Source organism: Trachymyrmex septentrionalis, unplaced genomic scaffold (genome assembly GCF_001594115.1).
Source record: "Trachymyrmex septentrionalis isolate Tsep2-gDNA-1 unplaced genomic scaffold, Tsep1.0 scaffold19, whole genome shotgun sequence".
NCBI classification, from domain to species: Eukaryota; Metazoa; Arthropoda; class Insecta; order Hymenoptera; family Formicidae; genus Trachymyrmex; species Trachymyrmex septentrionalis.
In genome coordinates this window covers 4295434-4312623 of record NW_017305071.1, presented here as the reverse complement: position 1 = coordinate 4312623, position 17190 = coordinate 4295434, and the positions used below count along the sequence as shown (strand labels likewise).

The window sequence follows — 17190 nt, the reverse complement described above, 5'->3', positions numbered from 1 at the left end:
ATTTGGTGAAAGAGATAAATGAAAGACATGAAAATTTTAATTGAGACAACTACGGTAATAATGATCAAAAGTGTGTGTAAGTGAAAGTAAAAAGTGAAATAGAAATCAGATGAAATAAAAGTTAAATTAAACAAGATTAATTATAAATAAGTGAAAAATATTTATTAGCTAAGAGCGATTGAATTAAGTAAATTCTTCAGTAAATGTTTAAAAAAATCGCAATATCAGACATTTTTGATATAGTTTCTTTAAGAAAAATTTATTATATATACTTCACTCGATTTGTCTAATTTATAATTTAATGTGCAAAGTGATTTGAAAACACAGTTACTTTGTCGTATTTCATATTCCAATCAATAACTTGTTAATTTAGAACTCATCTTGTTTATTTAATAAATACTTTTTAATAATTAATTCTTTAATATACAATGTGCTTTACTTAATCATCGTTTCTAATTCCATCAAGAGTATCAAGTTGCTTGTTGGAGAACAAGGATCAATAAACGTAACGAGCCAGTGACGGGCGTCGGAGAGTGTCATGATGACAAACAATGACGAGTAGCCTCGGTTTTGAGAGGATGTTTAAAAGGTATCGATAAAAATAGGCAGTCTGGAATCCAGTCTGAAAAGAAAGAGAGAGAGGTAGAAAGAGACAGAGAAAATCTGGAATTCTAGTCGCGATCACGACTCGTCTATTTTCTGCGAGCGTGACGCCTTCGAGAAGTTATTACCGTTGCTTTTTCTCCAGTGAGTGTTTCTGCGCACGCTTAACAACCGGATAAAAATACTAGTGTTCAACATGTTGATGCGATCGTCCAGAATTTCGACGACTCTCGGATTCTTCTGGTGAGTATTTACGACCAAGGGAAACCATTGTAAGAAATGATCGCATAGAGCGAATGCGAAGGAATTTTGAGGATTTCGTGAACTTTGAAAGAAATTAGAGCTGTTACAAGAAGAAGCGGCTTTAAAACAACCACAAATGAATTGTAAAGAAACGATGATTACAAAATTATCAATGGATATTTTACCACAGATTGAGCTGATTATTTTTTAGACAATGGACTTTAATTATACAAAGAAGATTTTATCGTAACTGTGCCATCGAAAAAAATACAAGATGAAAAAAATTAATAATAAAAATGGTATTAATAACAATGTAGCAGCTATTGTCTTTGGCACAATTAATTATAATGAATCACACTCAAAGTTGATAATTACAAGAAATCTATACTTCTTTAGTTGGACCTAGCTACCCATTTTTTTCTTTTTATAATAATTTTTGGAAAAAGATCTTAAAAATATTTTTTAAAAAAATGTATCCGTTAAATCCATAGAATAGATTAAAATCATTTATTATTAATTTTTATTTGGAGAAAATGTTGAATGCTTCTGCTCGAAGAAGCAAGAGAAAATATTCCAGGAAGCAACGTGCGGCTGGAGTCCCTTAGAGAACATCATCTGCGGATAACGTTAAATCAGGAAAAGATGTAACAAGGTTGCGCGAAACGTATGCACAGGGTATGCACCGTAATTTTAGCAGCACGATATGACCGAATATATAAGCGTCGACCGCGTAACCAGATGAGTTGTCGTCCACGCCACACGCCCCGGCTTGAAGAAAAATAGCGCGTCTGACTAATTCCGCGACTACGCTACTTTGTCGCGCTCGCGAGCTTGCGAAATCGCTGCGCGTAATTCGAGCCGCGATTTAAATCACGTAAACGCCCCTCCTCCCGCCGACAGTTAATGTCACCCCGACTGAAATCGCATTCCTTTTTTCTTTTTTTCACGACAAATCTCTCTCACTGTCAAAAAACAGGAATCCGCGAACGATTTGCGATGATGTGACACGGTATAATTTTAATGAGCAGAATGAGAAAGGATTCAATTTAAATTTTTGAAATTTTTCTCTAAAATTTTTTTTAGATTATGATAAATTCATTTTATTTGTTGCATTTATTTTAATGTTATATTTCCAAAAATGTCTCTTATATTATCTTTCATATATTACTAGATTGCTATATTATTAGATTGATATATTGAAACCTAATATACGTTTTGATTAAATTTAGAAGTTTAGTCGAGCATGATTAATAAACGTTACCGGCAAATTATATATATAATTATGAGTGATGATGCTAATTATATGGCTTCTCGCCCTTCGACATCGATTCGTGCGCGGCTTGCGCCACTCTGTGCTAATTACGCCGCTAATTATATTACTTTCTGCCCTTCACAGTTGACTGACTCGCATCTTGCGCCAAATAGTTGAAAATAATTTCATATCGCGATTTTTATGATAATAACTCGTGCATCTTGATTAGGAATTCTTTCAATATTAGCATCAGATTTTAACTCACATAATTATGTGATTAATGCTAATAAAAGTAAAATTATTATCCTTACTTTTATTAATATTTAACAATATAATCGCTTTTGAGTATATTTGAAAAATGCATATTATGTAGATTCAATTGGCTGTCGAAGATTACATTTAAATAAACTAAAAATATTGTAAAAAAGAGCCACGCTATTTGAAATCTGAAATTTTTATATTCCAAAATTTTTTAAGTTAGATGTAAAGTTTCTTTCAAATCTCGATGTAAATTAAAATTTTATACTAAGCAAAATTTCAATATAAAAATTCAATACTAATCTTAATTTTATAAAAGAAAATTTGTTTAATCTGCAATAATTGAAGCTAATAAGATTTAGCAGAAAAGATATCTGAACTCACAACGGCTTAATAGATACTAATAAATTTCAATAGCGATAATTCTTAAGGTTTGATCAATAATACCGTCGTTGAAAAATTTTTTTTATTAAAAAAGAAATTATGCTGCATGCAGTTCTTACCTGAAGCTGTGATTCGAGGTCAGCCTTCTGTGCGGCTAGTTTCAAGGATTTTTCTTGGAACTCGGAGAGCGAGCCCTTTTCACCCTCCAATTGGCGTAGCAAGTTGGTCTTCTCGGAAAGGAGCTTAGAATTCATATCCTCCAGTTCCTTGCGTAATTTTTCCTCCTTTTCGAAGGCCTCCTGCGCCTTCCTGGCTTTTTCTTCCAGCGCCTGCAATGAGGCCATTTCACCTTCGATCTTGCCGCCGTTCACCAGCGGGATCGGACTCTCGATCAGTACCGTGTCGCCCATTATTGATCACCCTCGAAGAAAAATCGAAGAATACACGCGCGAATGCACTTGATTTCGATTCCTTTTTCTGGTATAAGTACCAGGGATTTTCACCGAAAGAGAAAAGGGCGATCCCCGGGAAGAATCGATCGATCGAACGAGGGTACGGACGTCGCGAAAAGCCTCGGCTTTAAGGGAGTCGATTGCTCGATAATCGCTCGAAGACGAAAGAAACAGCGTGCGGGACTCGATCGGGGGTACGTTCGGTCCCTACTTACGTCTCGAAGATATCGAAAAGAGAGGCTTTGAACACTCGCGTGAATATGTGTGGGTATACGAGGGCGAGGTTTCTCCCTCTTTGTTCGTCGGGCGGGTTCGCGTAGTTTCGAAAGGGTCGGCGCGAGGTCGCAGTCCAACTGGTCCCGGATTCGGTTGAAGCCCAACTTTTCTACCCGTGCCCGTGGTCCCTCACCGTGCCCGTTTCCGGCAGCCAGTAAGGAGCGAGCCCCGACGATCTTGATCGTGGGCGTCCCCACTCCAGTGGCGCCTCGCCACTGTACGTGTAAAAATATTTATAACCGATCCGATACTACATTTCAGGAGGGTAAGAGCAGGGAAGGCAAGGAACAGCTTATGTCTGCGGAGGGGGGTCAGTCTTGGACGAAATTAGAAGCAATCCGGAAGGGCTGCCCTCTCTCATTCTCTCTCTCCAGCCATCACCCCCTTTTTGGCGGCTCCAGAAGGTGTAAAGTGAATAAGTGGATCGTAAAGAGATCCGCTCAAGTGAACAAGTTGTTTCTGAAATTTGTTTCTGTGCATTAGATCGGACTGAGAGAATTCAACAATGTGAACTAGACATTTTTTAAAATTTTTAATAATGCGCTCTTATTTTTTCTTCTGGATGTGTAATTTTTTAATTAGATTTTATTATAGTGTAAATATATATTTAAATTAAAAGTTCCATTTTTGGAAGGATGTAACAGTAACAGAAATTATTTATTATTTTTGTCACAAATAATATATGAACTGATGTATTTATAAAAATAGAGACTCAACTTAAATTAAATCATTAAAATTAGAACTAAGAATAGAAGAAGTAAAATTATTTTAAAAAATATATATTAAAAGATTTAAAATAAATTAAAAATAAATTAAGAAAATAAAATTATTAATTTAATAATATACAAATCAATTACTAATAATGATAGTCGACTAGTCAAGACTAACTCTTACTGCTTAATAAAAGTTCAAAGAGAGTGAAAGAAATTTGAAGTTAATATTAAATTTCTTCAAGAAATTCTCGAGCCAAATTTTGAACAAAATATTAAATTTTGCTGCTGCATATCGAATTAATGATTCACTGTAGAATCAACAGTCAAGTGTCAGTAACGTGACGTAAAAACGACTAGACAAAATTAGAAGCGTCGACATTCTGGAGGAGACAGACCGCGATTCGAAAAATACAAGAACCATGTCTCCTGGATGTCTGTGAAGGACGAATAATTGTATTGTATGACCCTTTTCAAAAGAGAGCCGAGTCTATTAATAAAGAAACCGTTTCGGTAACATGATCGAACGTTGATTCACCATCGGTTGCCTTTATTATGTTTCTAATTTGGGATACCAGAGCGGTATCAGTGAACTGGACTGGAGAACGAGAGCGTGTATGAATTCTCCTAATCCTCGTTAATTCGGGTTATAGAGTCGAAAATATAGATAGTTCGAGAGCGGAGGGGGGAGAGTCACACACAGGAGATTGACAGAATTAGAAGCGTCGAAGCTTCCAAAAAGATTGACCGACATTTCTTTCCACATTTTACCAGATTAAGTGAAACCCTTTGCTACTGTACTAATATTGATTTAGTAAAACTTGCTTTCTATATAAAGAACATATGTGTCGAAAAAGTAGTGTCGAAAAAGTAGTTGTTTGCGAAGCAAACAATAAAATTAAACTTAATAAATAAATTCAAGAAAATGAACTTATATGACGGATTTTGTAATTTCGTTAAAGAAATACAAATATTTAATGATAGAATTAATTTGCATTCTTGTTGATTCGATCAAATTTTCTTCGATCCAAATCTGACAAATATGTGAATAAGCCAAAGATGTATAAGATTATGATTTTGACGGATTTAAATTGAATAAAGAAATCTGTGTTTATAGAAAAAATGTACGTTGCATTCAAATTATGAAAGTATTATGAGAACAGGAAAAATATGTCGAAAAGTTGATTTCAAGAAAATTTCGAGTTGAGACTGGTCAAATTTGTACGTGAACAAGCCGTGAAAACATGAAGACCAGGCGGCGGATAAATAAACGTGTGCATCTGGAAACTGGAGCCGTTACGGTCCGAGCAAAAGAAGAAACAAATTCCGCTGGCGATTTCGAGCGAACGGTACAGTTAAGCACGAAGTCCAGGCCGTAAATCACCGTCAAATCGGAGCTTTATTTTGCCAATTTTCTGCGGCCTTTCGTGAGCTTTCAGTTTTCGCGGAATAAATATTTCGATTTTGCAACGCTCGTTTCTTTCTCTGGAGTAACAAGTGTTAACAATCATAATCTGTTATTTTGAGTTAAAGATTCCTTTGAGAAGTGCAATTTCATTCTCAGAGATATCAATCGAAGAATTCAAAGAAGAAAGATAAAATTGTAGAAGCATCGTAATCTATAAAATTCACTTGAAGTGCAAAAAAGTAGACCTGAAACTATTTTAAAGTGAATCTTATAGATTATTAAAAAAAACAAAATTTAATAAAATTTAATTTATATACAATATATATAAAAATCAAAACATAATTAAAAATTGTAGCATCTAAAATAGAAATATCATTTCTGCTTTGAACTGTTTAATTAAGATATATCTATGAGGAATACTAAAATCTTTACTGTCTTCGCTGTAATCAATGCGCAGGTTACTGATCGAGAACCGTACTTCATTCCCTTAAAACTTAAAATAGAAAGATAAATTTGCCGACAATATATCTGCAAAACATACTAAAATCAAAAATATATTATAAATATATACTCTATAAACGATTCAAAAATAGAAAAAAAAATTGTATCACAAGTTTCGTAGGTTTTTATATAAACTTTTTATATATTTAGAAAGAATTATAATTTTTTCAACAATTAGATTAATTTTAAAATTTAAAACTTTTGAATTTAAACAAATAATTTAATAAAAGTCAAATAGAAAAACAATAGTAATTGAAAAAAAAATTGTAACCATTTGAATGGAAGATCGATCTATTGAATTTATTATTTTGATAATTTGTTTTTAAAATATTTTTGAGCAAAATGATTTGTCGAAACGGAATCTCGAAGAGATACTCACGGCCATCTCGTCCTCGATGCGAGTGACGTTGAGTAGAGGCTTGATCTTCTGCCACAACTTCCACCACGGCCAGGTGCGGAGTTGGAGGTATTTCCTCAAGTTCCTCTGGACGACCACAAGAGCCAAACGTTGTTCTTGGAGTTTCTTATAATCTTTACGGGACAGATAACCCCTGATGTAAGCTTGCATCCAGGACACGATTTTGCTAAGACGCTCATCGCGAAGCTCTTCCATCTGACCCAGGACTCCGGCACGGAAGAATACCTATTTTTTCAGAAGTAAAGAGGAAATGAAACATTGAAAGAAATCACTCTTATAACGGACCTAGTAAGATGCACCTCGATTACCGAATGTGATAATAAAATTTATGTAGACTGATTCATAATTTTCAGCATTCAAAGAGAAATATAATTAATTTAAAGATATCCAAAGAAAGATAATACAAATAATTAAAGTTTTAAAAGCTATAAGTTTTATAATTAATAATTTAACTCTCAATAAATGCTTTAATTTTTATTCAATTTACAGTATCACTGGAAAATAATCGTGGTACATCGCATCAACTTCTATAAACCGGCCTTCCATGCTGCTTTTAGCTTGGAAAGAGGATCGTTATTCAACGAGAGGAAGTAGACAGAAATTGCCTCACGCTTCTTGAGGGATTACACCACGCTGAAAATTGATTTGGCAAAGGTATCCTTTGTTAGCATAACTGATGATAGCTTGTCATTAATTTGCTCGAAGGCTGTAAACAGTTAATCGCCGAAGCCACGCGGTTAAACTGACACTCTTCGACGTTTAATAGCCAACATTTTCGTATGACTGCTCAAAGATCATAAATATATAAATATATAAACAGTATGTTGCACATATTGGAAAATGTATTACAGAATATTCCAAGACTCCAGACTCCCGGAAGTTTTGAGTCTTAAAATCTATTCCTGTTTCGGTCTTTGAATTTATGCTTTCATCATTTAAATGACATGTATTTTTAAAATTTATCAAGATTGTTCGAAAATTTAAATATTCAATTTTCTTTTTTTATATTTTGATGTTGGCGAATAAATCATCGATGCTGTTAAAACAAAAAAGTTCTTGAAATATCCACAGGATATTCAACATTTTTATGTATCCTGTGAACGTTTTGAAACGGCCTTTCATGCTGTCAGTGATAAATCTGCCCTTTAAAACTTTAGAGTAAATTTCACTCTGAAGATCTCATTTTTAAAGATTAAAAATTGAGCCACTCTCTTTCAAGACTGGCTCAATTTTCACTCTTAAGAGTGAAGATTCCGCTCCAAAGAATTTAGAAAGTGCGATAGCGTTTGCGCGTCGTGATACTATCACGACGTGGATCACAGTAGGTGTCCGATACCTTGGTGTGACCCATGCGGTATTGATCACTCTCCAGATTGATTGCGTCCAGGATGATCTGGGTGGCCTTTTGCGGCTCGCAAGGCTCTTGCACGGCATTGGCGCACAGAATTTTGTATCTGCGTTCGTGGCCGACCGCGCCGTCAAGTTCGGTTTTGCGGTTTGGTGTGTTTGATGATGATACATATTGGAATTTGACGATGTGTGTGTATCACAAAACAGACAGAAAAAAATCACCACGCCAAGTTAGAGGTTGTCGTATTATTACTTCTCGTTGCTGTAGAATCGAGAATACATCGGAGGGCGGAAGGTGGGGGAGATTCAAAGGGTAACAAGTATCCTTCGAGGATACTTTGATTAGGGAGATCCACTTTGTGTCGATCTCGGACAAGGTAAGACGTTCAGTTAAAGCGCGAGATCTTCGAAGAATAACTTTGCTACTAAGCATTCATTAAATTTCTACAAGAAATCGATAGCTTAACAGAAAAAGAGTTATAAGTAGCATTGTAAGATCAACAATTTTTATTAAAAATTACAAAGATAAAAGTGCTGTTAATTCTCTCGAATATTCGCGCTTAAAGACGTATCATCCTTATCTTTATCTTTACTTATGTCTACCGCCCAGTCATTAAGGGGCATCGACGTGTCAAGGTTCAATTACACCAATAATAATAAACGGACAGAATCATTTGCGGTCGACGATGTTCGAGTGAAATCAACCCGCTAAATTATTAACAACCGTTCTTTACCGTGAAAAGAATCTAAAACAATCTTAAATTGAAGAAATGGTTTTAATCGTCGAGCATCGTTGATCGCATTCAAAGCCGCAGTGCGAGATCATCGTTGGCTAGGGCCAGATCGAAAATTGCGTCAGGGGGGGAAAAGGGGATAAAACGTGCCTTGGTGTGTCCAAGACGATACATATCGGCGTCGAGACCGGTGGAGTCCAAAATAGCCGCGGCCGCGTCCTTAGGCTCCTTTGCCTTGTCGACTGCCGCGGGTGCCAGGATCTTGTACCTAAAGGGGTGCCGGGGTACACGGGGCGGGGGCAAACGTGCAAATTAATTAACACAAGGATTCTAGATACGAATTTCCGTAGATTTATACTCCGTCGTGTCATCCCCTGAACGGTCCTCGTTTCTCCTTGATCACTAAATCACGATATTTAAAAAGAAAATCGGGACTCATACAAGTATGTACGTGTAACACTGTTCGAGGACTGATCTTTTAATCTAATTGGGTATCTAAAAAAAGTCAGACAACAGATTCGGTCATCCGGTTAGATTTTTTTAACTGTTTTTACGAGACAAATTTACGAGGCAGGCAAAAAAATTAAATGGCATTCGAATATGTAGCATTCAAAAATCGAGGGGTGACGTGCTGAATTTATAGGGCAAGATTCCAGCATGGATCGTCCTTAAATCTCGCTAATTTATAAAAACGACTTCAAATTAATTAAGAATCATCCGTAATTTAATTATCATCAGATACGTCAGCTCGTGTAATATTAATAATAAAAATACACAGATTCTATCTAGAAACCAACAAAACCAAAAATTTCATTAAGTTTATTTCGCATCGATACGTGATATTTTATCATGCTATAAATATCAAATAATGAAAGAATATTTTTTGCGATTACGGAACAAAAATCTTTGGACCATCCACGTGGAAAACTTTTTCTCTAATTCTTCGAACATCGGATGTAAAAAGTGACTAATCCACTAGTTTAGAAACAACGAGGTGGTAGAATTGTCAAAACCATTTTTATCGAGGGTACGTCAACTAGCCTTAGTGTGGCCAATCCTATAGCTGTCCGGATCAAGAGCGATCTCTTCGAAGCACTTAGCCGCGGCGACCTTGGGATCGCTATGCGCTGCCATTTGGGCCGGCGCTAGGATCATGTAACTACACGGTACACAACATAAATTCGGTTACTATATGCGTTAAATTCGAAGATAATAATCCTTCTTGATGCTCCTGATTTCGCGTAAGATTTGGCGTAAATTACGTCATTTATTATAGAAATTTTAAATTATAAAAATATATGTATACAGAAAGAAAGGGGATAAAAAATTATCTTTTTAAATTCTTTCCGAAAAATTATTCTAATTCCGTATTTTGAAATCTATCGTTTTCAACTGATTCCCGTAATTATTACGAAACGAAGAAACTAATGTAATTAAATAATCGCATTATAAAGTCATCGCTGATAAAAATATTAGGTTGAGTAAAAAGTCATCGCGTATTTTTTAGCTCAAAGTTGTATATACAATATCTTCGTCAATAATGAATGAAATTCAAATTTAAAAAAAGGGTTTTAAAGCTTGAAATCTCTACTTTTAAAAGCTTATCACATTTTTTAAGTTTATATGAGTTTGATAATTTTTACATACCAAAAACTACGAGCTGAAAAAGACGAAAAATTTTCTTCTCACTTTGTGGATTTGTAACGTGTCCAAAACGAATTTGAGAAAATTTTCGATTACCTATCGTGAAAGCTTGATACTTTCCCTACAAAATCGTTTTTTTTTAATATTCCTACGACTTTTGATTACTGAGTTATCGCGGATTAAATAAAAGAATTATTTTGACTTTAATTGCTCATAACTCCATTAAAAATTGTCGTATCGTATAATTTAAAAAAGAGATTTTTAAAGCTGAAACTTTACTCTATTAAGATATATTTATATTGTTGGTAAGAAAGTAATTGCGGTTTTTACTGATAGATGTCTTTTAAAAAAACGCGATGACTTTTTACTTAACCTAATATTAATATTAATAATAATATAGTGATTAGAAAAATCCGCTATGTCGATTATATTTAAAGAGATGTAATAATAATTTGATATAATAATAAAAGTTAATACAATACAATAATAATTCTAATAATTGGCTGATAGACTCAAATAATATCAACATTGCAGATTTTTGTAAAATATATAAATTATTGTGAAGGGGATCGAGGAAATAGATAATTTCTAAAAAAGTAAAACTTTAGCTTATAGATACATATATCTTCCAAACATTAGAAAATCTTTAAAAAAATCTGACATAGAAATATATTATTTATATACACTTAGAAAAAACTTTATTCCTCGACCCATCGAGCTTTTCGAGTTTTCACAAAAATAATCAATCGCAGATAAAAAATAAGGATTCTTACCGTAGCTTAAAATCAGGATACACCATTCTGTTGGGGAAACCTTTACGACAAATACGGATGCCTTCAAGCACACCGTTACAGGTGAGCTGATGCATAACCAGATGGGAGTCAATCACACCCGGTTGCTTCAACTCGTTGGGGATGATGCAACGGACAAAGTGAGGCTGGGTGGCACGTAAAGTGGTCATCAGGTTGTTCAACTGCTCCTTATAAGAGGATGACACAGTGGAGAAGCCACCACCCTTCTTGCCACGTCCGCCCTTGCCGCCGCCGCCGCCGCCAGCATCACCGGACTGACCGGGATGATCAGCAAAGATCTCCACCAGTAATTTGTTACTGGATTTCTTGAACTGATCGACCACCGTGTCATTCAGCGGATCCTTGTTCTTCTCTAGCCAACCAGTGATGTTGTATGGTACCTGAAACCCAAAGAAACTTTCTATTCCATCTTTTTTTTATAAGACAAAGATTTTATATCTTCGAACATCCATGACGATAAGTAAAATCGATAAATAAAATTATCGAAAAATCATACTTGTTTCTTAAACTATGTAGAATTAATTTCTTGCAAAAATATTAGTTTTTTTTTGTTTAAAACAATATAACTATTAATTTTCTTTATACGAAGTAATATCTTAACGTTATATTTAAAAATACAATTAATAGTCTTTTTTTTTAGCAAAAAATTAATTCTAACTTTTCTTGAAAATAAGGTGGTGCATGAATTTTTTTTTAAGTTAGATCATATTTTATATAAAGTAAAATAAAGAAAAATTTATACATTGCCAGCATAATGGCCGATGGAGAAGTGGGCCGCTTGTTGGCCCGGCTTGGGCGGCTTCGGCTTCAGATAGTTAGGACTTTTGCCGAGATGGTTGTTGTTCAGTTTCTCCTCGAAGGTCTTATCGGTGGCCTTGGGGAACATAGACTCTTCCTCAAGAATGGAGAGGATACCCATAGGCTATGTTGCGAAAAAAAAAGAAACAAAGAAATCCATCAGAATCTGTTACATCTCGAGAGGTTTCGCATTTTCCAAGAGTAGCGTTATACAAATAATGTCTTCTTGTTTCTCATCGTTAATTATACGTGAACATATTTCTGTTAAATCGCGACTGATTCTTAGCGCCAAAGTTCTACTAATAAAAGAAAAGAAATAGAGGCGTTCTCATTATGCGAAACATTTGCGAAAGTGTTTGCAAAATATTTTCGCGTGTAGCAAACTTCGTTAGTGCCTCAACTTTTACTGAAAACAGATACTAAATACTCTCTCTCTTTGTTGATATACTTTGTTATCTACTTGCTCGATACTGTGACATTAATGTACCTTTACTTTTGCGACGGTTAATTAATTATACATTATACTGTCGAGTGTGTAATACATTAATAATTAATCTTGCAGATTACGAGGAAAACCCCAACGCTACTCTTAGTAATGTGCGTTATCTGTAATTCTACAGGATAGATTTATCAGATAGATGCTTCGGTAGTGATAATTACATCTTATTAGATATCTAATTTTCTTTTCAAGTAAAATAAAATAGTAATATTATTTATGACTTTTTTCTGTCTCTTCAAGAATAAATCTAATACAAATGCAAGAGTACTATATTTGGTTTTTACTATATTTCTCTCTCTCTTTTATTGTAGTTTATATTGACTTCCGCAATTGAAAAAAAGAGGCCGAAAAAAGAGGAAATCCAAAATCAAAATGTTTGCATTTACTTTAATTTTGTTTAGTGTGATACCTACATCCCAATTGTTAGCAAATTGTCTCTATTGTGTTAAGAATACATAATTTACTCACTGCAGATGCTCATATAGATATTTTATATTAAATTAATTTTCTCTATATTGCAAAATTTTATATTTTGAAAGTGCAATCATCATTTCCGATATATCAATCTTTTCATTCATTATATTATATATAAGCTACAATGATATACACGATCTTTCGGGTCCATCGCGCAAGTTTTCAATCATAAGTGCTAAAATTCTATTCAAAAGAAAAATCAATATCTTACATGAAAAAACTATAATAGTAAATACCCTTTGTTCGAAAAGAGAATTTATTTAAATGTGAAAAATGCAGGCATTTGACTTGCACAATTTATTTAAAACATTCGTTACTTTTAAATTGCTACTTAGCATTAAATAAAATATTAAAGTAATAAGACTTTGAATATAAAGATTCAGATTTATAATTCTGAAGTTAACGAAGGATCCTCGAATGAAATTTTACGCGCTAGACCCATGGCATGTAATGAAGATGATACGTAATTAATACATACATAGGCAAGAAAGTACAAAATGGCAGGAGACACACAATATTGCCAATACAGTTGCGAACTCAACAATGGGCAAGCTAAACTCAAGCGCGAATGAATGCATTACTGGATCACAATCGAGTGATCCAGAATATTGAGTCCGTGTCCTGCGCGGACCTATCGCTTTACCTTCTCGATCAAATTGATCGTCGGTTCCAAATCCATGCCGAAATCGATGAAGGTCCACACGATACCTTCACGCTCGTACTCTTCCTGCTCGAGCACGAACATGTGGTGATTGAAGTACTGCTGTAGCTTCTCGTTGGTGAAGTTGATGCAGAGCTGCTCGAAGCCGTTGTACTGCATTCGTTCATGCACCACGATGCACACAGGCACACAGCGAAGAGACAGAGAGAGAAAGAGGAGAGAGCGAGAGAAAAAGAAAGAGAGAAAACAGTGAAGAAAACGGGACGCGATCGGCAGGACACCATCCATGTCCAGTCGGTTGGTCCTTTGATCTTTCGATCGGTTGGAACTTCTCGCGACGTAATCGAAAGCGGCGCTTATAATCGTTTGAGTAAATTGATCAATTTAAAGAAAATAAAAATTCATTTTATTATTTTGACTTCAGATAATTAAACATCAATAATATAAATTCCATCGCGTAGACGAATTGCTTCACCTTTCGATTAACGTAGCGAGAGGCAAAAAAAAAAAAAAGATAATGCCGAGTAAAAGTGTGATAATAGAAAGTAGTGTTAGTGTTCGATCGAGCAGATAGACAAGACAGGAACACATTTAGCGTATGTATTTCGAGCGTGTATATATTATTCGGAGAAATTTCCGAGTCTTCTTGGCGATCGGAATCGCGATCTGTCGATCTGCCTTGGCCGGGTGATACCTTCTCGATCAAATCGATAGTCTGCTGGAGATCCATGCCGAAGTCAATAAATGTCCATTCAATGCCCTCGCGCTTGTACTCCTCTTGCTCGAGGATGAACATGTGGTGGTTGAAGAACTGCTGCAACTTCTCGTTGGTGAAATTGATGCACAGCTGCTCGAAACTGTTGAACTGCTCGACCGAGTAGCGCAGCGGAGTGGACGGGGGCCCATGCGAACGGGGGGTTTAAGCGAAGAACAGAGAAAAAAGAAACAGGGGGAAACAGCCGTCATTAATGCTGTCTGATGACACGAAAGGAGAACGCTCGACCGATGACTTCGACCCGTAACTTTCATCGTTCGATTCCGGGACGAGGGCGAAATGAGGTGGACCGGGGTCGAGAGGGTGTCAATAGAGTGCACTCTATGTGCCCTTGGGAATTTATTCTTGAACATGCGAGGAACTCAAAAAATTTTGGAAAACTAAAATATTTAAATTTCAATCACATGTAAATAATTAAACTTAGTCCCATGATGGTATGATTTAAATAAAAGTAGATCGCTATGCTCTCTGTCTTTTCAAGTTCGTCGCATGAATTAAAGACACTCGCTTGTGCCGTTATATGTGTTATAAATTAAAAATCGTATCGTGATGAACACTAACAGTTCATTGTTGTGTTACATCAATAGGTTAGTTATCCAAATAGAATTTATTAAGTGGATAAACTTTCAATATAAGTTTCTAAGTAAGGGATAGACACTCAATGTGTTTTTGTATACGTAGGGCAGGAACGAGGAATTTAATTGTCAGATCATTATTTATTATTAATTGTTAACTCATCATCTCTCTCCGAACGAGTTAATTTCTCGTTAATTTTAGCCTTGTATAATTATTAATGTTTTATATAATTATTATATTACTAATTATTTCATATCTAATTTTTATTGTAAGACTCGTTGATTAATGTCACGCTGAACGGTGTATTTTTTAATCATCGAGCTCTAAAATTTTTGACGGGTTGACATTCAGTGCTCGTCACAGGAGCTTTGCTGAAGTCTAATAATTTGTTTATCTTATTTAAATTGATTTGGCGCAATAAGTTTCAATAATAAACTTCGTGAATTTATCGATTTTTTTTTCTCTTTTTCACTTCGCGGTTCGTCCCGGTCTTTTCAGGATTGCGAACCGAATCTAGTAGATCGTCAAAGAAAAGACAATGATGTTTGATTGTCGTTCAATTTGTTGAACGATTTTGGGAAAATTCTAAACAAGCACGATATTAGTGCCGTTGAGGACATGACGGGACATCATAAGGGGCAAGAAAGAGAAAAAGTGGCTTAGGTATCCGTATCAAGTACCTTCAGCATCTTCGTGATTCTTGAAGAGCCAGAAAGATTGTGACAAACATAAGCATGAAAAACCGGTCAAACTTAACCGGAAAGCAACATTAACATTTCGTAATTCTTGTGAAGTCCCAGAAATCTTTTCAAGCTGGTTCGATGTCTTGCTCGTTCGTTGTCCGTGGGATCGATCAACTCCCAGAGTGCCGGATCGATGTATTCAAACCTTGATTCGAACTAAATAACAATACCTTCTCAATCAGCTCGATACAAGCTAGCAAGTCCATGCCGAAATCAATGAACACCCAATCGATGCCCTCTTTCTTGTACTCCTCTTGCTCGAGCACGAACATATGGTGGTTGAAGAACTGCTGCAACTTCTCATTGGTGAAGTTGATGCAGAGCTGCTCAAAGCCGTTGTACTGCCATTTTTTGCGTTTGCAATGCGTAGGAAAGAGTGTAGGAAGAGAAGACGGTACAGAGTCGAACAGAATAGGGAAGGGAAGAGAGACAAAAATCATTATCAGTGAGACAAATATTTCAGCAGAATTAAATAAGTGTTTGTGTCATATGTGTGTTGAGTCCAACATTTCGAATTTTCTAAAATTCTGATATTTAAAAAAAAAACAGAATTTGATATCTGAAAGATTGCTGAATTTAATTTTAATTTACGTAAATAAATTTTTTTTTTTTTAATAAATCGAGTAACACTTTGTTTTTTACAATTTATAATTTCAATAATACAATTCTTATTAAAAAATTCTTCTCTTTATTCAATCGAAAAATTCTTATAATTTCTCACTTTCTGTCTCATTCTTATAGTTTTCAAAAACTATCTATACAAAATAATTAAAAGAATGCAAACTATATGTTTTTTTTTTAAATTGATGAAATGAAAATTAAACTTTTCGAGATTTTGATGATATTTTTTTCATAGAAGTTTGCCTTTGACATAGAGGAGGGAACTAAAACTAGCCTAAGCGGAATGCGACAGGAAGGCTTGCTTGTCGATAACAATACATGCGGCCGAAACCGCGAGATCGACGACACAAATAGAATAAAAGAAAGGCAGAGGCTCAGGTGAACATAAATGGCTGACGATAAGAAAACAGTGGACAGTCACTTTATTTTTAGGAAGTAAGCGTTAGAGTAGCGGATCTCCTCTGATCCGTGATAAATCATCAGGGATTTCCGCACGCTTAGGTATCTCAATTCTCATGTCGTATCATTCGTTATTCAGCTTTGAGCTATTCCGTTCTCTTTGTTTCCGGCCGTACCCCGTCTGTCGGGTTTTTATTCGGCCAGGAATCGATCGATCCATTGTCCTAATGTACCTTCTCGATCAAATCGATACATGCGACCAGGTCCATGCCAAAATCTATGAAGGCCCACTCAATGCCCTCTCTTGTATACTCTTCTTGTTCGAGGACGAACATGTGATGGTTGAAGAACTGCTGCAGCTTCTCGTTGGTGAAGTTGATACAGAGCTGCTCGAAGCTGTTGAACTGTTCGAGAGCAAGAAACAGGCATGCGTATGTGTATCATTTTCTCTTTTTTCTCCCTCTTGACACTTCTTTTTAGCTTTCGTAGGTCTTTTGTCCTATTTCTTTTAAGGGATTTCTTACACACGTTTACAACATCAATGGGAATTGTGAAATTGCCCAAAGTTTCGTTTCGAAATAGTTACATACATGAAAATA

The 17190-nt window shown here is 35.3% G+C and overlaps 1 protein-coding gene across 31 annotated transcripts in view; it reads right to left on the bottom strand.

Moving 5' to 3' along the window:
* LOC108746829 (myosin heavy chain, muscle) overlaps nt 1-17190 on the bottom strand; it is a 51398-nt gene that overhangs the window by 10845 nt on the left and 23363 nt on the right. For 7 of the 31 annotated variants that reach the window (XM_018483812.1, XM_018483814.1, XM_018483813.1 and 4 more), the window contains 6 exons: nt 14172-14342; nt 11788-11967; nt 11007-11425; nt 8740-8857; nt 6467-6730; nt 2860-3069 (listed from right to left, as the gene is read on the bottom strand). In XM_018483812.1, the coding sequence (XP_018339314.1) occupies nt 2860-3069; nt 6467-6730; nt 8740-8857; nt 11007-11425; nt 11788-11967; nt 14172-14342 (1362 nt within the window). Of the gene's footprint in view, nt 1-2859; nt 3070-6466; nt 6731-7841; nt 7960-8739; nt 8858-9630; nt 9749-11006; nt 11426-11787; nt 11968-14171; nt 14343-15741; nt 15913-16824; nt 16996-17190 lie in introns of all 31 variants that reach the window. The other 24 variants (XM_018483828.1, XM_018483840.1, XM_018483834.1 and 21 more) reach the window with 8 other exon arrangements.